A 22,973-nucleotide genomic window follows, 5' to 3' on the forward strand; every position below is an offset into this window, starting at 1 on the left:
CATGGATATCGGTATAGATGTGTGGTATGAACTCGTGTGGCTCAATTCATGGATATCGGTATAGATGTGTGGTATGAACTCGTGTGGCTCAATTCATGGATATCGGTATAGATGTGTGGTATGAACTCGTGTGGCTCAATTCATGGATATCGGTATAGATGTGTGGTATTAACTCGTGTGACTCAATTCATGGATATCGGTATAGATGTGTGGTATTAACTCGTGTGACTCAATTCATGGATATCGGTATAGATGTGTGGTATTAACTCGTGTGACTCAATTCATGGATATCGGTATAGATGTGTGGTATGAACTCGTGTGACTCAATTCATGGATATCGGTATAGATGTGTGGTATGATGTCTAGGACAGCCAGTCCAGTTTTCACACAAAAGAGACTTGTGACTTTGTCAGTCCAAGACCATTACAATTTTGGCATGGTTTTACTGTCTCTATCTTAGATAGAGTTAGGTGGACAACACTGTCTTTTATACTTGTTATTTGCAGTTGGTCATTTTTGTTTAAATTAGCGTACCAAACATACACCCAGACACCCCAACACCAACAGATATGCCAAACTACAGTCCAAGATAATGTGACAGATAGCCTTTTATTTTACGATAAGTGAAGTTAAAAGTGGACAGCGCTGCTATGTAATACATGTAATGAGTAGACACATGACAAAGAGAGTTTGCATAAAGTTGACAACCAAACATACAGGGGAGAACCTAAATTTGACCCCATACACCAATCTGTCTTTTACTGGACAGCTACCTATCCTTTCACATGTAACATGGTCAAAGGTCACCAATAATCTAGATCTGAGTTGCCTGAAGAGCAAAATACAGTATATACATATGAACAGTGAAAAGCAACAAAACTGAATAGAAAACAATCTATAAATTATAAATAAATACTCTGAAAGTTCTGCTTAGGTTTTCATATAAATATGAAGATATAAAACAAAAGTGCTAATAGTACTGCTGCTACTGTAATATATTGAGCATTTATTGTTGCTGACAAACTTGTTTGATTGTAATTATTGTATTTCATATTTCTTTCCTTTTTCTTTGTTTGGACTTTGCTTAGAATTTATTGTTATAATAATGACTTGTAATGAGCACACTATTGAACCTACTGACAACAAAATCCAAAATACTACTGTTCACAATAAGGTACACATTGCAGAAATCAAAATGGCTGCTGCATACACAAACTGGTTGTCATGGCAGGAGTTCTCTTGAAGTTGTACAGGTGAGGCAGCTGTGTATGAAGTGAAAGTCTCTTGGTGTGCTTTGTTGTAAATTGCATTAAATTGCATTGATGTAATTAGCCATCAAAACGGTTATTTCCAGAACCTGTATGGGTAACAGACAGAAGAAAGCATTCATTACCTCTGATATACTTTGAAAGTCTGCAAGATTGCCAATTCTGACATCGATATTTGAGGACAATTGACAAGTTCTACCAAGGTTCCTAATTTTCAAAGCTGACTGTAATGCTATTTCAATGTGTTTCAGTGTGGACTCAAAATTGCAACCATCCTCCAAATTTCCCCTGGTGTCCATAGTTGAAGCACAAGCTACATTATTTGTGATTGGTATACATGTAATTCTCAACTATCAGCTTGATAAAACATCCACAATATACAAGTACACATACAAATTTAATGCCACACATGTTAGTGAAATCTGGTACTAGTGAAGCATACCTTAGGTGTTGACATTGAGAAGACTAACTTGACTGTACTGGTCTTTGCCTCTTCTCCTTTGCTGATCACTACCATAAAGTCATCTCTACAGCCTCCAAATGTCACAATGGACTTGTAAGCATGTGATTCCAGTAGTTCCTGCAAACAATTCAGTTATTAGTATGTAAGTAAATATCTAGTAAAAACTGGAACTTATTTAGAAATCATTTGTTCATTATGTAATGGAGACTGTAAAATGAAAGGACTAAAGAGTCACTGGAAAGAGAATTTGTTTAGTTTAATTTCACACTACTGGTACGAAAATAGTCAGTTAAACTTCATCAAATTTAGCTGCAATCAGTTTTTTAATCAATACAAATATAGCAAAGTCCTATAAAAGTACTTTTTTTAATGTTTGTGGCAGACTTATAATATTTCATATTGACCTTTAACCTATGACCTCATGATTACAAAGAAAAAGAAATCTTACCATACTATTGTAGTCAAGTAAACTAACTCCCTCATCACTGACAGCGACCCATACTTGGTTGTGGTTACCATATTTACACTGGAGAAAGATCAAAGTATAATAAAATAATTTGTTAATGCGTTGCTAAGATGTTTGTTTTTCTATTCACAAGAAGTTTTTAACGCAACTGATTAAAATGAAATACTTACTTCTGTTCATCATTGATGATCCCATCATTCTTTTTATGGGCTGACTTGTTTGATCAGAACGGGTAAAGAAGATGCAAACCAGAAAACAAGTACATCCAATTACAAATCACAATATCAATAATGTCATAAAAAACTTAGGCTTTAAGACTTGTTACCTTGGCAACAAACAGCTGGGCTCCAAAAAATGGCCACTTTCTAGCAACGGCCAGGTATAATCTTGCACATTCCGATAAACTTCGGCCAGTTAAACCAGACCATTTGGTTATAAGCTTGTGTTCTAAAGTTCTGGAAGGTAAAATGAAAAATGGGTTGAGATAAGATATCAGTCATCTCTTAAAATACAAATTCACTTTCATCTTTTCTCTCTCATCCCTTTTGTTTCTGTCCATCAATCAGTCTGTCTATCTCATCCCCTATCTGTATGTTATTTTGTGCGTCAAGTCTCTGTCTGTCTCTCCACCCTCCACCCCCCAACCCCCATTTTTAGTCTTTATAAGTAACTTACATTTTCTTTTCAATTGGTACATCTTTGTATCGCTTGGGACAGAACTTGTCTAGTATCACTGAGTTTTTGCTGGCAGGCTTGTAATCTCCATACTCAATCTATCACAATAGAACATAATATTTACTTTAGGAATATGTGAGAATTAAATAATTAGCAATGAGTGAATTCGCATACAAACAATGTATACACAACAAAAACCTTCATATTGGCAACACATTTAAATTCTTTCTCTGCAATGATGACTCTCTAAAAAGTTCCAAACTATTATTTTAGGAGACATGAAAGTATGACATTCTTTTTGAGATTTTGAAAGAGTTATAGTTATTATTGTTACCTTGAAAGATACTACAAGAACCACAATCTTAAGATCTGCAATATCTGATTAAATCTATAAAAGGAGTTGTTGGGTCAAAGGTCAAGAACATCTCTCACCTGACACATAAGTGAGGTTAATTCCAGCATAACTTCTTTACTGACAGCATATCGCCCTGCTAGTATGTGTTCATGGAGTTGATAAGCCAGTAACAATTTCTCCTTGTCAGTCTCTAGCTTAGAATTCCCCTTCAAATATAGTCTGAATATGAAAAGGTACAAATGTAATCTGAATATAAGGTACAAAATCTAATCTGAATATGATAAGGTACAAAATATATTCTGAATCAAATCCACTTCCATTTCCTGGGAAATATCTGTTTAATTATTGTGAATAGAGAGAGTAATATCATCTCAGTGAGCTGTCACTGTTCTTTTTAAACACACTGTAAATACATAATATTTATATAAAATACCACTATTACTATTTAGTAATTACAAATATTGGGTGTTAGGTATTTCTTGTAATTGCTTGGTTACTTTCTTTCTTTCTTGATTTACCACTTTTTAACTTTATTCAACTGAAAAGTGAGTTCTTTGAATTCCTTTTATGTTTTGTAAATAACTTTTATAACCATACATGTTTTGGTAAATAAGTTTTGTAAAACATACAGTAAATAAGTTTTGTAAAAAACATACTGTATGTTTGTCCACAATTGTTGTCAACTTACCTGTTTTTGTAAACTAGTCTGATTGTCTTGTGTGAGTCTGACTTTGCTGCAGTTAACCCCTGATCAGTTACAACCTTTTCCCATTTAGAAATAACATCACACAGCTGAAAAAAACAAAAAATTGCAAGTGTTTTTATGACAGTGATTTCATAAGGATGATTTCTATTCTTGTTTTATGATACACTTTTTACCCCCAAGAAAACTACAAGGATATACATAAACTACTGACTTGAATTCAAACTGACACAGTGCAAAAGGCATCCAAGACATAGTTGCATTGCCAAGAAGAACTTGATTTCAAAATAAAGGAATATGGTTACTCAGCTATGTTTTGTAAACCTTCAAGCATTTATAAATGGTTTTTATTATAACACAAACCAGAGATGTATCTGTACAAGACTTAGAAAGTGTAAAATCAGTTAATCAAAAACGAAGTGTTATGTATTTGACAAGATCTAATGAACGACTAGTTTAAAGTCAAGACTGTATTTTAAAGTTTACCTTTATGTTGAGTTGTAAACAATGTTCGATGTCCTTACTGGCCGGGTCATTGGTAAATATTGCAAACCCTGAGTATTTGACATCACGCATACCAATCTGCTGATTTAATGTCTGGATAAATTCTCTGACTGTAGTCTGCCCATCAAAGCCTACCACCTGGGAATTTAATAATTACAATATTTTTTTTATAGAAGATGATGAGGTTTGCCAGTATTTAGTTAGGCCACGGTGAAATTGTCATAATCTTGAAATAATTAAAATAATTAAAACTTTACCAAATGACAATATTGAGTCACTGCATCTGTAGTGATAATGTCACTGTTATGCGTGTGATGACATCATGGAAGCAAGGAAATCCATCCATGACACATGTACAGCGCCCTCTATGTTGCAAAATCCAAGTCTACAGCTGCAAACACACTACCCAGTATAGCACATACCATTTACCCATTGTATCAACAAAAACCTTCAGTTTTGCACTTAAACAATTAATGTTAATTAATTAACCATTATTGTTCAGATGGCCCCTAAAACTCATTAAAGAAACATCTTAATTTCCATTAATCACTGGCTATCTAAAACCTGGAATTCAGGATTTAAGAGATACTCGACCGGGTGCTATTTTCCATCCCCCAATTAATAGACAATTTTAATAATTTATGAAAAAAAAGGCAATCTGTCATCTGCAGTTCTTAATTCACCTCATATGTTCCATTCAGCAGATGTACTGGTATACTGATTGGTAATGAATGGTGGTATGGATTCCTCAATAATATGGATAGCACTTCCATTCTTGATGGTCTGGATTCCCTCCCTCCACAGTGCGTGGTACGTTCCAATGACCTCTGACAGAACACAGCATACTTGCCAATTTCATTCCTGTATAAAGGAAACATTCAATGAGATGTATCTTCATGCATGAAACATTGTTTTTTCTACCCTGAACATTTCAATCTTCACCATTATTAATAAAAGGAGAATTTTCTAGTACAGACATTCCTATTCTTCTATGATGCACATCAGGAAGTTACACAGTCATTGTTTCTAGTTGAATGGCACTGGACATAAGTTTTAGTCACAAAAGTCTGACATGGACATTGGTTTTGTTGTAAGGTATTGAATTCTACATCTGGAATGTTTATAGTTATATTTGGTTTTCTTTTACAATTAAGAGAGACCACAAATCATGATATCAATATTATGTTATTCCTGTTTGTCCAGGATAATCCTATCAATTACCCCCCCCCCCCCCCAAACACACACACACCTCCTTCTCCCTGGAACTCTTTAATAGACGTACTTTCTAGAAATTTTGATTTTGTAAATTGCCATTAAATACCAATGATATTATCTGGTTGTTTGATTTTGTGTGAATGGTTTATCTGCTGATTTACAATATATCTTTCAGTTCTTTGGAGAGTAATCATAGGAGATTATATGTACCTTGGATCTGCGTGTCTCTGTAGATGAGTTTTCAAAAACCACAGGTATTTCTGTTTTGGTAGAAACAACGTCGTGCAGAGTCCAAGCAGTTGCCATCCTTGTAAAAAGACTGTATGAGGTGGTGTTCTCAGGGCATCGATGGACTGGTCAGTGGATGACATTGATGTGGATGTAGAGGAGACATCACAGCCAAACCATGAACTACCGCCACAAAACAGGTTCTGTGAGGCAATAAAAACATATGAATGCATTCCATCAATACATACAGGAAATCACTGTATTGCCAATGCTGAAAGTAAAGTGCTTTCATAGACTCCATTAACACATACAGGAAATCACTGCATTGGCATTGGCGCTGAAAGCCATGTGGTTTCACAGATTCAATATAGTACACGAGGGAAATTACAGCACTTGTGAGACTGACAGCTATGTGGTTTTCCGTATCAAATATTTTGACCATTGTTAGTATGGCAGATCGTAAATAAACCACAGCTGTGAACATGATACTTATAGAATTAACCTAGCCATCATAAACTAACCATATACAGGTTCTGATTCAAACAAAGGTAATTCCCAACTGACTGAGTCATCTAACAAATATGAACATGTGTGAAATCATATGCAGAACATGTACACAAGATTTTCAAAATTCATCTAAGCTTAACAAATTTCCTAAAATAAGATATGTGATCAAGATGAGTGGGCATCTTATTTGGTTCACAAACAGTATTTTGTGGTGTAGGATTTTGTATACTCTTCCAAGGATTGCAATAATCAAAACAATGCATATATCAGCCATGTTTATATCTTTTGCGATGTTTTTTATATAATTATTTTTATTGGGAGCTTAATTACAATCATTACACTTTCAAAACTGCACTGAAGCTCAGCTATGATTTAAATCACTCAAAGATTGTAAGCCATAAAATGTGTACTGTACTCACCTGAACATTAGCCATGTTCATATTTTTAGGGCGTTTTGTTGTTTGTTTTATTAGATGACAGTAAAGTTCACTTTGTAAGACGGGATGAGTCATACACATCTGGAGAATATTCTGTGCTAAAGTGACATGATAATCTATAGATTGACTGTCCATTGGTACTCCTATGAACAACTGGCATGTCTGTAATGATGACAGGAACAAAATATTATTACAAATTTTTAACAACTTTATATATCTAAAATTGCACACTTGCAAAACTAAATTTCATCAGGAATGTGTATTTTTGCATGCACTGCAGTAGTTTCATTCAGTGAACTTAATAAACTCAATCAAAATGGACAGAACCTTTTGATACAGACATATATTTTGTAATAACAAAGTATGGGGTTAATTATTCCTTAAGACACATGGACATACCACAGTACACAAGTCATCATATTTGACAAATCACTTTGTATCAAAATATGTTGACAATAGTTTGATTGAATTCATGTGTCTACTGCACTGACAAATGGTTTGTATTTTATTGGAAATACAAGTCTGGGGACATGACCGGTTACTTTGTTAAGTCAAATTTGTTACAGGATGTAATGGAGTATTGAGGGTGGTGAATATCAACAAGTGTATTCTATTCACAACATACTTTTTCATATGTTTTGTCATCTTCTTGTGACATAGAAATAAAATCGGTCAAATAAATATATGTAAGTTATGAATATTGATAATTAGGTAGCCATTCTTATAGCTAGAAAAACACAAGGATATTACCTTAAACATTTTGAGAGCTTCTTTCTTGAGACCTTCTGATGGTAGAGTAGTTAGTGGTTTGTCTAGACTACCTTTACTGTAACAGAGTGTGGGATGTTTCCAGAGAGGACAGGCCACGTCTCCATCTTCTTCCATCAATTTAGTGATGAGAACTTCAAACTCTGTGTTTGCATTATTACTGCTAGCAGTAGATGCCAGTGTCAAATGATACAACCATTTCTCCTGCAAAGAGAATTTGTAGAAAAATTAGATAAAATGTTAAAGAATTAAGTACAGCTAGCAACAAGTTGACAATGTTTGTCTCCCTAGATTTAATAATCACAATCACTGACAGATGTTTCATTTTTTTTGCATACAACTGTAAAATATACAATAAATTTAAAAAATGATCAGATTACTAAACACAGATATTTTTAGAAGGAAATAAATACGGTAACTTTAGCAAAATTTAAAATGATAAATTTGAAGTTTTGCATAATGAAAATAATGATCAGAATTTGTGCATACTTTACAAAATCAATATTACCTTTTCTTCTTTTGAGGAAAATGTTAAATATATTGTTTCTTGGGTCTTTTTTGGTAGTTGTATCATAAAGTGAAACTTGGCATGTTTGATGTGATTGGCAGCATCACTGTCACTTGCATCAGCTTCCTCAAACCTGGCATTCTGAACATCAACGGTTTCCAGGGGAACCTACAAATTGGAAATATATGATTGATCACAAAGACTGACTCTCACAAAAAGCAAAGTAGAAATAAATAATTTGTATATTCTTGATGTGATCAATGAAATGTATATATTAATGAAGAAACAAAGTACATGAATGAATACTGACTTGTATTTACTTGCCTCTCTTAAAATACTACTTTTTTTGCGAATTTCTATTTTTCTTTTCAAAAACTGAAATACTCATTTACTACTGTTCATATTAAATCCATGTGGTTTTTTTTTGTAATGAAGCCATGTCAATTTTTTTGACATTGGTCAAAATATCACTGCAATTGGTACAAGTTCCAGAAAAACACCACCGCAATTGGTACAAAGGAAAAACACCACTGCAATTGGTACAAAGTAGCAGGAAAACATAACTCAGCACTCAAACATCACAATATTTCTGTCAAACTTGTCTTTTCTCACCTTATCTGTAGGTGTCTTGTATGAAGTAAAATTCTTCCCGATTAGAGTACACCAACATTTTCTCTGATGTCCATGCTTTATTTTGGTCAGCCAACCTTTCAGGATATTTCTGCCATCAGTATCCAAGCCATCTATTTGAAACCTCAGTGTGAATGTCAAAGCTGCAGAGAAACCATTCAGAGTTAGGGTGGGAGTTCACAAGATCACTTGTTTATTGTGTGTCTTACATGTAAATTCAACTGTTTTGGTATACTATAATATTTCAGTACCAGCAAAGGTTGATTAGTGGAATGTCTGTATCAAAACTAAGACAAAATTCAACCTGGTCTTTATCCTGGTAGCTATATAGGATTTGTTGTGTAAAAGTCACAAATAAAAAAGCTCTTAGTGTATAAAAGCAAGCTACAAAATCTTAGATGTTCCCTAAGGAAAAAAGAACAATGGGTATTCACCTTGAAGCCATTCTTCCACAGCTTGGTGAGATTCTGCTGTCAGATAATACGTCCTTTGTGGAGTTGCAAGTTCAAAGCAATGTGAGCTGTCTGATTTGACCACCTTACATTTACCATCTAGAAGTATTTGACCAAGTGGTTTGCCTGATGTGTCATTCTGTGAAAATATCACAAATAACAATTTATTAACTTTCAATCACACAATCGAATGGAAGTTGTCGCAAGACTTCACTTTCATCTACCTAAGAAAGAGGCGACATTACGTTCCTTTTTTTTATCACTAGTACAACTTGGTGAATGGAAATTAAACTATTTATAATTCAAACTCACTTTAGATTTATAGTACATGAGTTGTCCATTTTGAAGCACAAACCACCTCTTCTTCCAACTCTTCACTTTGCCACCTAGTTTTGTCAGGTAGCCACTTTTCTCACCAATGTCCTAAAAGTCAGAAAACACACATTATGCTATAGTTAAGGAATATTTTGTAATTTCGCCATATCACAGAATCATTCTCAAAATATAACTCAAGTTAAGCTTTATCAAAGTTGACAGAATTGGAGGATTGTCTGCAAGTAATCATCTATGTGTAGGTAAGAGGTTTATACCAATATTGTTCTTAATTGTGCAATACAATAAATTCTAAAAAAAAAAATTTGCTATTGGTCATAACTCACTAGTTTTGTTGGAGAGTCTGGTTGAGAAGTCTTCAGTAATTTTTGTTCAGGTTCCTCAAAAGCTGCGCCATCATTACCTGTAGCTGCATCAGGAGGGATACAATAATCACCCTCAGATCCTGTAGACTGCATTGAAACACCTGTAAAATACATTTACCAAGGTAAATAGCAACTCTATGACTCCTGAGTAGAAAGACCTATAAAATAGAATTCCCAGGATTGTTATTACATCAAATCACTTTATTTCACACTCCAAGACCATTGGCCGATAATGACCTTGTATCATGGTTGTTATTACTACATACAACTTTATGAGTTCCAAGTACTAGTAGGGCTGTTGAGTGGTAGAGACATAAACATCACTTACACTATTTAAGGATACAACTTAGACACCACAATGTGATTCATACATCCAACTGACTAACCTTGCCATTGAGGTTTTGATACCCTCTATAAACTATACACAATGGTATCAGTGCAACACACTCCCACTACGCACTTGTCAGGAATTATTACAGTATAAACAATGTCAGCTGAGTCACATAATGCCTCCCTTGGGTATATCCCCATCAACCTGCCTTTTGTTTATTTTGATTTGTTAACCAGTTTGTTTTGTCCCTTTCAAATGCTGTTGTTGAAAACTTGAGTTATCTCACCTCTCTTAACAGCTGTGCTAGGCCTGTCCCCTGATTTCTTTGGACTTGTAGATGACGTTGCCATGGAGACAGCACTGGGCGACTGTATCATAGTGGAGGAGGTACCAGAACTGTCATCATTTTCTGAATCTGATGAATCACCTCCACTATATGGTGAACTGCGCACTTGAACAGCTCTCTGTTAATTGGTAGAATTCAAAGAATTAGTTCCTTGCTAATATACTTGTGACATTAAGGAGAATATATAGTCCCTGGTTGGAAACATGCCTAGAACTAGTCATGCATAATTTCATCTAAATGATCTACATAAAGACATTCTTACCCCTTTCATTAATGAGTACACAGGTACTTTCATCTCCTGGTATAGTTGATTTGTATGGTTGACTTCACTGGTCTGATACACGGCAACATCTGAGTCTAAAAACATTAAAGAAGGACAAGAAAACTTTGTTATTGATACCCAACATATCAAGACACCCTAACACACCATCTACAATTAACGTATGGCTCATACCTAAAGCAAACTACGTACATGTATATTCAGGTTTATATCTTTTATGGATTCAAAATATATATATAGGCATATAATGTAGACACACAGACACAGAAACGGACATGAACACAGACATAGACACAGACAGACAGACAGGCACATTTTGAAATCTTAATATTTACTCAAAGACCTGGCAATTAAGTTATTTTATGTTTTATAATAAATGAAACCAATAGAGAGAAGTACTTGATATGTCAATAGCAGCTTTTTAACTTTCAAGTTGTTTTTGTCTTTGGTTGTAAATAATACAGGCACTAGAATGAAATTGTTTGCTTAATTATGCCACAAACTTACCTGTAATTACAATTGGTAAACTATCCTGTGATATTCTCATCCCACTGGCTGCAATGGACAAAATACGGTCCTCCTGTTACAATAAAAAACAACACATAAATGTCATTTTATGGGATGATAACATCCTTCTCAAGTGAAAATAACAAATCTGAAAGTAATTGACACTATTTGTTATTGTCAGTCTGGTAAACATGATGGTATGACTCACCCATGATGGTAATCTATGTGGTGGAGTGGGTGGCTTTGTCTTTGTCTTTTCCTCCATTAATTTGCTATCCAATTCCAGGACTTGTTGTTCATCATCCACTATGATAGAATTGATGCCGATATCTGACATTCTGTTTGGAACCAGTGGAGGTTCTCCTGTTTCATCATCTATATCACCAGCCATTGGTTTGTAGACTGCTTTACCAGTAGGTGACGGTGATTGCTGTCTACATTTCCTAGGTACAGCATACAAGTCCGAATCAATTCTTGACATAGAATTATCAGAACTACTTGCATCTTCTGTGTCTGGAGAAGTTGATGTAGTCTGAACTGACAATGGACCAATGTTGTCTGGTTTTGAATTTGTCAGTTTATGTTGGAATGATGAACCAGTGTTTTTTCTCAGTGATGCATACAGTGGTTCTATAAATGAATCCCTATTGTTCATATCCTGACATGACTTGTCATCAACTGATCCCGAATTAGCTTTCTCAATACCAGCACTATTATGTGGATTATCTCCTTGAAAAACTTCTAGTTCTTCATTTTTGTTGAGGACCCGTCTCTTTGGCCATGTGTGACCTTTTTTGCAGCCTTGCTCTACATCAGTATTGTTGCTAGAAGTCTGACTTTCTGATTTACTGCGTGGAATTCCACTATCTGATTTAATCTTGGATTCTTGTGCCAGTATGAGGGCATGTACTGGTGACCATGGTACACTAGCCTGTGTATCAGGTAGGTCTACATCATGATCACCCCTGTCTCTAAAGTTAGTGTCCAATTCTGACATAGCCAGTGATGATGGTCTCTCTGGTACCCCTTGTGGTTCAAGTTCCATTGATTGTAAACTGTCAACTGATATTGGTCTGGGAACAACAGTAGCTGGTACTGCACGATATGTGGATTTCTCACCATCTAAAGGACAAGATGAGATATATATTCAACAGGTTGATAGATAGGAATAATAATTTCTCTCTTTTCTTGCATGGAAATTTTGAAAATCACTTCTAAATACCTCCAATATTTGATTACACATCAAATTATTACTAAACAAGTAATAATATATAAAAGTCTAACTAACTTACATTGTTCAAGTTTGTCTTGTAATTTGTTGATTGTTTCTGTGTGTTCCTTATTGGTTTGCCGGAGTTGCTGGTTTTCCTGCTCCAACTGTATATGAAAATGAAAAGAACAGAAAAAAAATAATTGTAAATTGTCTGTACTACATTATTTTATCATTAGAATTCATTCAATACCTTGATCTACAAGAAGTCTATATAATAGAGTCAATATTCACATATGTAAACACAATATATATGAAATGACTATGTACACAAAATCCAGACTTACCTCCTCCAGCTTACTTGTTACCCATTCCTTTATTTTGGCTGCTTTGGTTTCTACCAATTTACTTTCTTGCAGACGTAATTTTCTCTGAAATGACAAAGAGCAGTAGTCAGTATATGTAATTCTTTCTAATGAAAACAAATTCTACTAGACAATTCATAAACAGATGCTGTAAGTATTATTAACTAAAGGATCCATTACCACCGACAGCTTTAATATTCATACTAACATACAATACTTCATGCATTTTTAACCTTTTTCATTTTCTCAATGTGTTCCAGAAGTAGACCCCCCTCATCCCACCCTATTCAAACTGAACCCCCGTCTATTGGTAATGTCATCTACTGGTCTTTATATTAAGAAGAGAATAACACATATGTACTAATACTTGATTAGTACATGCAGAGTATTTAGGTGACTGTACTGCACTGCACTACATGCATGTTAGTATGGATAAACATGATTATGAAAGTAATTAACAAAATACAATTATTATGCCAGTAGTGGCCTACTCAGGGTATTTGCATTTGTGGGTTTTTTCTGCATGAACTTTCACTCGCTATGCTCATGATATTACGGTTGCAGATCGAGAGCACTCAAATCACTGAATCAGATGCAAAACACCAAAGTACAGCACACTGACATTTTCTGTTCTGTTATATCATTATCTTTCACACTACACTAGACAGTCATCATTACAAATACATATATCTTGTCCACACAATCATGATATTACGGTTGCAGATCGAGAGCACTCAAATCACTGAATCAGATGCAAAACACCAAAGTACAGCACACTGACATTTTCTGTTCTGTTATATCATTATCTTTCACACTACACTAGACAGTCATCATTACAAATACATATATCTTGTCCACACAATCATGATATTACGGTTGCAGATCGAGAGCACTCAAATCACTGAATCAGATGCAAAACACCAAAGTACAGCACACTGACATTTTCTGTTCTGTCATATCATTATCTTTCACACTACACTAGACAGTCATCATTACAAATACATATATCTTGTCCACACAATTAAGCTCTACAATACACTACATGTCCGTACTTGTTCTTCTACTTGTAACTCTAAATTATGTATCTGTTCATCTTTCTCATCACAGGATTTCTGTAAACTTTTCAGTTTTCCACTCAGGTCATCATCTTGACTTGTTATTGCACTTGGTTTGTGTTCTGCAGCTAACTGCTCTTCTACGACTTTGACCTGAAATTTACATACAATGACACATATTTCAAAATGGAGACAAAAAGATGACAATAAATGTGAGTGAATAACCTTCTACAGTGAGTGCATGTCAACACCCTATGAGGATAATACTAGTCGTATATAAGACATGATTGGGTACAATAATTGAAGGGTACATATGCAGTGGTCAAGTTTGTCATATAATATTGATGAGCAAAACTCTTTCATTATTTTCAAATTTTTCAATGATATAAAAACACAAATTTTTATTTTATAATTGTACACTAATAATTCAGTGCTGGTTTAATACAATTTGTCACGTTTTACCTGAAATTTACAAAAACCTTGAAATCAAGTGAAAAGCTCCATCTTTATTTTTTGCAAGAGTTTGCGCACAACTGAAAATTTTTAAGGAATTTAACAAATTTATTTCTGTATTAAGTATATGAAATTCTGTATGTATGCTAATAAGTTATATTGTGATAGATCCAGACTAACGGTGGATATTTGTGTAGCTTATATACATCATTCTGAACAAAGATTTGTGGGCAACAGATAGTTGACAAACTCCAAATATGCTGTAACTTATAGTTACCAAGTCATAAAATTTGATTAAAAGTTTTGTATTCTGTATCAGGCATTTTGTGATCCATGCATTCATAATCAATAGACATGCAAAGACATAATCTACAGGTCTTATTTTAAGTTTGACTTTCTAAGACATTTATAGGAAATAAGAGAGTGACTTGGACATGATTGGACACATAAATTGATGACAAGAATTCACAAATATACTAAATAATCATAAAGTATGGTATTTTGGTGCATATTTATCTTATTCTTCTATCAATCAATTGTCATGACAACACAACCTTGTGCTTCATTTCGGTTACATTGGCACTATAGTTGATAAGATGACAACTAAAGCCAACATCCCACAAACACTGATCTGTTTCTAGTGGTGATAAGAAAACTATTGTGACCTTGACCACAGCTAGTCAAGTGGGATCTCTCATTTATCACTGCTGACAGTCTGTTACATTCTGGTTTTTGTCACACTCCACAAATATCACACTAACTATGTCTAGCCTGTTTATCTTTTAGAGGACTTGGCAACAGCATCCTATCCATTGACAGGATGGCTTTCTGTTGAGTCCTTCAACATCAGTAAACAGGCAAGAGACACCTACAAACACACAAATGACATATTACTAGCCAACACACACACAGACACACACACACACACACACACACACACATACACACACACACACACAAGCTTAAATATTACGATTACATTTTAAACCAAAATACATGAACATTACCCAACAACCACATACAAGTTTTCATTACACATTCCTGATACCATGAGCACAAAATAACAGTCTGTATACCTGACACCCACCTACACAAGGTTCTACACCTGACACCAACTCACACAAGATTACATCATATCATACATAAGTAATATAAAGCAAACATGAGATACAAATATAACCATCTGAAAACATACTATTTCTATAGTAGCTTGGAATCCATGCAAATGGGGTTTTGAATTCATCATTTCAGGTATCACGGGGAAATAAAAATTCAAAATCCCCAATCGCCTGGATTCTTGGCTAATTTTATACAAAAACAAGCTGGTTGAAAATATAAAGCTTTGACCATATATTTTTCACTATCGACAGATCTTCACTCAGTTTTAATATGCACTATCACTTCATCTTTTTGTGTTTAACCTTGGCGTGTTCTAATTAAATCATGATATGACAACTTGACTGAGAGCATGTTTCTACAGACAGTTTGTTTAATCAGTATTCTCCTTGCAAATTGTTTGCTCATCAACCTCCATGATGCTTATGTACTTCTTTTCTACATCCATTTGGTTAGTAATACATGGGTGCATGACTAAGGCTCGGCACAGCCTGAACATATTGGGGACATTAAATTACCCCTACATCAAATACTGATCAAATTTAGACAAGTCGTACACTACATGCTTTCCAAGAATTCTTGTCTATTATATTAATTAGTGTAAAAATACAGACAGTCTTTTCACACTGAAATATTCTTCATTTCAATCCTGCTCAATTTAGTATATTTCTTGTGGAGTCATGATGGGTGAATGGTTGGCGTGACCGGCTTGGAATCTACAGGTTGCAGGTTCGAGCCCTGTCGCTGCCTGCTGTTTGTTTCTGAGTGGCTAAAGTCCTTGGGCAAGATTTGAACCACGACTGTGCTTCAGTCAACCCAGCTGTATAATTGGGGACCTGGTAGGATGTAGGTTGCAATGTGAAGGCTTTAATCCTATGCGCTGAAATGGCTGCAATGGATTGTATGCTCCCCAGGGAGTTGAGGAAGTATAAAGGGCCGTTGTGCCGTTCTGATCTGAGCCAGGGGTAATAATTGTAAAGCGCTTTGAGCACGGTGTGGGAAAGCGCTATATAAGAAACCAACATTATTATTATTATTATTATTTCTTGAGCACTTAAATTTCGACAAATTGGAAAATTTGACAATATTTCTTTCAATGTCTTTCTTCAAGGAAATATAAAATAGAAGATTATAATTTCTATTCATATAACAATGTATAGAATAATTCCTGTATTAAATTTCATGACAGAAATTGATTAACATCGTACATTCCAATGACGTAAATTTTGTATAATCAACAGTGCTATCATGCATGAACTATGCTTGATTAGGAGGATATGTACTTTATTTACATATATTTGAATAATTAAAGTAAATTTTATTATGCATGATGAGTCTAGTCAAGGTTGTTCGCTCTGGTTGTTCTTACTGATACCTCTATGAATAATAGTCAGTACAGCTATCTATAATAATGTAGTCTAAACTAACAATTGAAACCTAATAGTTGGCTTATTTATTTTTGGCTCTTTCCCACACTTGTACCTGGCCCTGCACAACAAATAGGCTCTGTAGCATTGCAACAATATATGGTGTTTTCATTACAGTATAGTACACCTAACATTGACCCTACTACAGGCATATCACTATTCCCCGGCAGTTATACTAAAACTAATTTTCAAGTGGCTTCAAGTCATGTATATCTCCACAGGAACAAATTGGATACACCACACTCTGTTAATAACTCGGCTGAAAATAGTGATACAATGGTCTGATACATCAAACTTCCTTAAAGTCACATACATGTATAATGTAGTGCAATTCAATCCACCTATTAAAACTACTTATTTTTCATCGACAACATTATATAGGTAAATTCTTGAAAAGTCTAGAATACTTTTGAAAGGTAGTTTTATTTGTCGTACCAGACTGTCGGTATGTTGACACTCCTATCTTATCATGTATCTTACTAAATCTCGTCTGTGACATTACTCTGTTGTAGTTTCAGCTTTAAAAATAGACAATATCTTTGTATCAACTGACAAGTGTCCATTTAAACATCCGGTTAACCATTAGGTTAAACTAATCTGAAATATAGCCTTTTAAGATATTAATAGTGTATTTTTCATGCTTCATGTTTCAGTACCACATCTCTCAACAGCGAGCTGGCTGTATGATTTTCAAGCCTTAGGCTGAAAGGTTAAACCACGAGAAGATAATTAATATGGCAGTGTCAAATTGGCTTGTGTTGATTTATAAGTTTAGAATAGCTGTTGACCTTCTTGATAACACTAGTATCAAACTTGTTCAAGATCTCTTAATGGTTTTACATATATTTTTATTCAAGTTTCTTCCTCTACATAGTAAAACCATGGCAATTCTCTATTCAGCTAGAGTAGGTTCTGAATTTTTTCACACTTTTTTTTCGTAATAGTTTGACTAGAAAGTTGACGACAACACAACTCAGACTTCTTACTTCAGCTTGATGTACGTGGTTTGTATACGGTATCTATAAAAGGTTAAGTACATACCTTACAGTTTTCATAGGAACAACAAGTAGAGTGTCATACATAGCTATATATCTAACCTTGTGTACCCCTGCATACCAATTCTATCATGGTGGTATGGTTTTCTTATACTTACTTGTTGCTCTGCTTTCTCTGCTCTCATATTAGCTTCTTTGACACTTTGTTCCAGTTCTTGCATCTGTAAATGTCAATAATTCATTGATGTCAAACTTTGATTCTGAAGTAAACCCATTTCCCTTGAATGCAAAATTATAATGTAAGTCATTGTTGGGAAATACTTCTATTTTCCTGCTGTTTAAAAATCTAAGTTTTTCATAAAGGATGTTGTTGACATTTACAAACAGTCTGCATGCTATGCGTCTAACCTTCAGTTGGTCACTCCCTTAGATGTAAATGAAATCTTTTAATTTTGAATATGAATCACATCAATACATTTATCATTTTCAGTATAAACGCTTTCCACTGTCAAATGTTTCGGTGTTCATAGTTACACAAAGGATCTAATCACCATATCACATCTCCCCATTTCATTCATAGATTGTCAAAGTATGAAACATTGTATGTTTAACATGGACATGTAAAAAGACAGGTGGGCTATATTTATGTATCACCTGTAGGTGGGCTATAGTTATGTATCATCCATCCATAAAGGTAAACAATATTTGTGTAATTCATAATGAAATGCTGTCAGTTATCCAATAACATATCAAAAGTTGTCAATTATATATTATAACATATTTTACCACTAGATACAGACCATGTCAATATCAAGACACCTTCCTGGTTTACTGAAGATCTTCAGCCACCAAACTACTTTGTTAGTTTATATAGGGTTGACAATTACATACAACTAAACACTGTCTATGATTATGTATTTAGAGCAATGTTTATTTTAAGGTTCGTTTATTGCAATGTTGTTTTCAGGGTTGTCTGCAGAATATTTATAACGCTGTCTACATTTCATATACATTACACCCACACTTGTCTGTACTATTTTTAAAATTAGTTTTCAATAAAGTATACTAAAGGTCGTCTTTTTATATGTAAAGGACAAATGTACATTATATATGATGTAACAGATGTAATTTGTAAAGAGCATTTCAAAAATATCACCTGACTATTAGGTTGGGCTGCATTATAATTAACATCCTGTTTTAACACAATGTAAAATAGGTGTGTTACATCAAATGGGACTTTTGTGATGGAAATGACTGCAATTACCTGGTATTTATGAGCAAAGAGGATAATGTAAACAAAGTATCACAAGGAGCCATCACAATTGAAACTTGTATGCAAACAAAGGTAAAGTGATTCCTCAAAATGGAATTAAAAAATAAACAGGGTTTTACTTGTTACATTGTTGATGTCTTATCCCAGCTGTTTTTAATCACTGAATATGTACAAATATATTGAAACAAAGTTGCAAGGTTTCATATACTGCAAAACTGTATCAGTGTCAGTAGAAAATGATGTGTGCAGTAACCCAAGTCACAGTACATGTCAGTGTAACTATATAACCAGTCTGAAGCATATAGCTTCATCTATGGGGTAATCTTGACAACATTTAGTGTTCATACAGCGACATAATTCTGTTGTAAACCAGTATTTCCTAGCTACACAGTGAGTATATTTATTTAGTCACAAACTTAAGGTGACTACTTAGAGTGGATATAGTTGACAACTTGGAATGCTGCATAAAGTAGACTTTGATAATTTTTATACTGAGACATGTGTGTTTTATCAGAGTATACATAATCTGGATTCTAACAGTTTTAATGAAAATCTCAATTTTATAGCTTCCCATTCTGACATGGCTATTTATCACACAGATATAGAAGCCCATAAAACAATAAAAATATCTGACAAGTTGTGTACTGTTCATCTCAGTCTTGCTATTCTGACAGTCTATGATGACCCTGTAGGCCTATCAAACTGAACTATTCATATATTACTATGCATATATTTGTTATAACAATGGAGTGAATAACTGCTTTGATTTCAACACAGTAAATGCAATGTTGGCTGCCACTGGAAAAATCAACCTACTCTACACCATAGCCCCTACTGTCTACACACAGAAAGACAGTCTTATATGCTTGCCTATCACCTCAACCAATCATTTCACACACACTACAATAGGAAGCCAGACATGGTGTCCTTTGCATTGTGCTTGCGGTTGTGTTATTGTCATACAAGATGAATTCTTACAGACAGTATTATGAATCTTGTCTGTAATCTAGTCTATGTATTTTAGTATTTATATGTCTGACTTTGTGTTTATAATAAATAATTTATCTATTTTTAAACACATTTTTTTATATGAGTACACAACATGTATAATGAACTCTCTCTCATGTCTCTATTGTCCACATATTGAGTCATGTGAAATATTACTGATGATGGCTGGCTTTACATTTCCTATGACTCATACTGTAATGCACTAGACAGTCAAATACTGCAGCTATTTAATAATTCAGTGGATGAGAATGGAGGGATATCAACAAAGTGAGACATGCATTGCTTTCCATAGAGTTTCATGCTGATAATAATTATTGTATCACATATTTTGTGTAAGATTGATCGATGGTGGCAGTGATGGGTAATAATTAAATGGCTAAATAAATAACCACTATTGATTGAACTGTCAATATATTCTGTACAAATATCACACATAATACAGGGTTTCATGTATTTTCTTCTCTACTTTATTTTCAGTTCTCAGACTATTTTAAAATCCACTCCAGCAGTGCTATCACAATTATGAACATCTGACTAAATTAATATTTTATAGGGACTACGTCAGTCCCATGTAGTAATCAGACTATGGAATTAAGCAGATGGTCCATTAACAACCTTATCGTGGTCTCACTCTCGACATACATCATACACAAACAGTCTAGCCATGTATATAGGGAAGTTGCTATGGCTTCCTGTTTGCTCATGCTGATTATTCTTTTGTTTTATTTATATTCATTGTTCGTCCCTGGCATTACTCATATGTCAAACCCAATGACTCCCAATGAAATGTTCTACATCTTTGAACTCTCAATCTCATGGTCATATGATAAATACTGTCTGTGGGCTTTTTTTAACCTTAGAAAATCTGCAGTTAATTTTTTGAAACAATCAAAACAGAGTGAACAAAGAACTGAGTACGAAATTACTAATTCACAAGAACAAATTAGAAATAGGTTATACATTTATCAATGGCGAGAGGATTTCGGTGAAATAACAAAAAAAAAGCAATATCATTGAATATGTTGATCATAACGCTCAGCTAGTCATCGTTAGTGGCAATGACCTGTATTGGCACCGCGTCAAAAATACTGCAAATTTGAAAATGTCTGAAAATATATAGCATAACTCGTGTAGAATCCCCAATTCAATTGTATCATATAAGGCCATCTAGTCATACTGTACAACTGTGTAACATATATTAAACGATCGTAGTTATTTTGTAAATTTCCTTTGTTCGCTCATCCATCTCACATTAAAATGACAACAAATTCGTTGTTCCACTTACCTTTTCACTTAGGACGTCTCGGATTTTAGACGCCTGGGTTTTGAACTTATTCATCTGTGCCTCTAACGCTAGACACCGCTCCTTCCAATCTATCTCACCAAATTCCATGGTAAGTGATGAAGAATTCGGGCCAGGACTACCGGCCATGTTTTCCAGAAAACTCATAGCAATAGTACAGCTACACTTTAAAAATCCAGCCAACCGCTTTATTGATCGATCCGATAATCATGGATGTGTCAAGTGACGGTGGGATGGGATGAACGTAGATCAGCACACTGCAACGGTTCGCTTTGCTCCTCAGATGACCTCAATCCCACCTTCGCAGGACTGGTGATATATGTACTGGCTCTCAGTTAGTTGCTATTACCGATATCGTCAACAAAACTTGTCCCCTGCTGGTGTTTGTCCCCGAGGCCGGTGTCGCACCTAAGTTCTATTCTTAAAATAACGCCACAGAAAGGAAGTCTGGAAGTCAGGTAGTGAATGTTTTGATCTGGAGGAAAGGGTGGGGCAATGTCTCATTTCTGCGACGGCTACAAACTGAGTCTATGCTGTCCACATATGACAGTCTACGTACGTAGGAACTGTAGAATTTGCGGATGATGTACACTTGTACATACGTGTGGTAGGTAATGGTTGGTTGAGGAATGAATCACGGTGCAGTGTGAAGTCGTGCAAGCGCAGTGAGGACTTGACCTTTGGTGCTTTACATATAAATCAATTTACATATGTCAACAGGTCACGGACAACGACTCAACTTTTTACCCAAATTTGGCATGTACGCCAACGACGACCTGTCAAATTACATAATTATAACACACAAGAGTCAAGATACTTCTTTTGTCAGTTGTCGTGACGAAAACGCCAAGTCACAAACGTGACAATGAACTTTACATAAAAGAAAGTTGCAAATGTTTTCCAGTCATGAAAGAAGACCCTCCGACATGCTTGTCGTCTTTCTTTTTCAATGTTTGGCCACCGGGTTTGGCCCGTATTAAATCTGACTATTTTTTAAAAAAAATAACTGGTGATGACTGATACATAGATGAAAGATACAGGGCCTAGAACACATCACTGCACGTCATAGGTACTTTAAGACAGATAGCTGCTGTAAATCATGCAATTTTTTTAGTAAAATGATAAAGATTTAAGTCATTTAAATACAATTTTAATATCACGTATTACATATTATTATGTAGTAGTTGCATTAATTGACGTGCACGTGTGAAATCGACATGAACAAAATTCGAGACAACAAATAGGTTTCATTGGAAGAGCACTATTTTATTTTTCCGTCTCTAAAATGATACTAATAACACTTTTATGTACTAACACGTTTGAATTTACAACAACATATAGGCCTACTATTTAACATGAAAGAGGAAATTTAATTTGGAAAAAGGCAAAAAGAACTTAACCCTGTACAGGCCTTATGATCGGTCTAA

At 34.7% G+C, this 22,973-nt stretch overlaps 1 protein-coding gene across 1 annotated transcript; it reads right to left on the minus strand.

Annotated features, from left to right (window-relative positions):
• Positions 1–599: 599 nt before the first annotated feature.
• On the minus strand, positions 600–22,187 carry LOC144448473 (pleckstrin homology domain-containing family H member 1-like). Its single transcript, XM_078138738.1, has 26 exons — positions 21,529–22,187; positions 18,121–18,183; positions 13,969–14,124; positions 12,899–12,982; positions 12,634–12,718; positions 11,550–12,463; positions 11,342–11,414; positions 10,817–10,911; positions 10,495–10,672; positions 9,839–9,978; positions 9,492–9,602; positions 9,162–9,318; positions 8,710–8,870; positions 8,098–8,265; positions 7,572–7,793; positions 6,804–6,983; positions 5,860–6,080; positions 5,118–5,295; positions 4,417–4,572; positions 3,916–4,019; positions 3,305–3,446; positions 2,873–2,970; positions 2,523–2,652; positions 2,180–2,257; positions 1,711–1,848; positions 600–1,357 (listed from the first exon to the last, which is right to left on the minus strand). Exons 1-26 carry the CDS (start codon positions 21,691–21,693, stop codon positions 1,310–1,312), a joined length of 4,245 nt encoding a protein of 1,414 aa, XP_077994864.1. The 5' UTR covers positions 21,694–22,187; the 3' UTR covers positions 600–1,309.
• Positions 22,188–22,973: the final 786 nt, after the last annotated feature.

This window comes from Glandiceps talaboti, chromosome 2 (genome assembly GCF_964340395.1).
Source record: "Glandiceps talaboti chromosome 2, keGlaTala1.1, whole genome shotgun sequence".
NCBI classification, from domain to species: Eukaryota; Metazoa; Hemichordata; class Enteropneusta; family Spengelidae; genus Glandiceps; species Glandiceps talaboti.

Coding starts and splice junctions, on each gene's coding strand:
- LOC144448473 (XM_078138738.1), bottom strand. CDS start 21,693: ATGAGTTTTCTGGAAAACATGGCCGGTAGTCCTGGCCCGAATTCTTCA. Junction 11,415..11,549: donor CACATAGATTACCATCATGG/GTGAGTCATACC, acceptor TTATTGTAACAG/GAGGACCGTATTTTGTCCAT. Junction 6,081..6,803: donor TGAACATGGCTAATGTTCAG/GTGAGTACAGTA, acceptor ATTGCCTCACAG/AACCTGTTTTGTGGCGGTAG.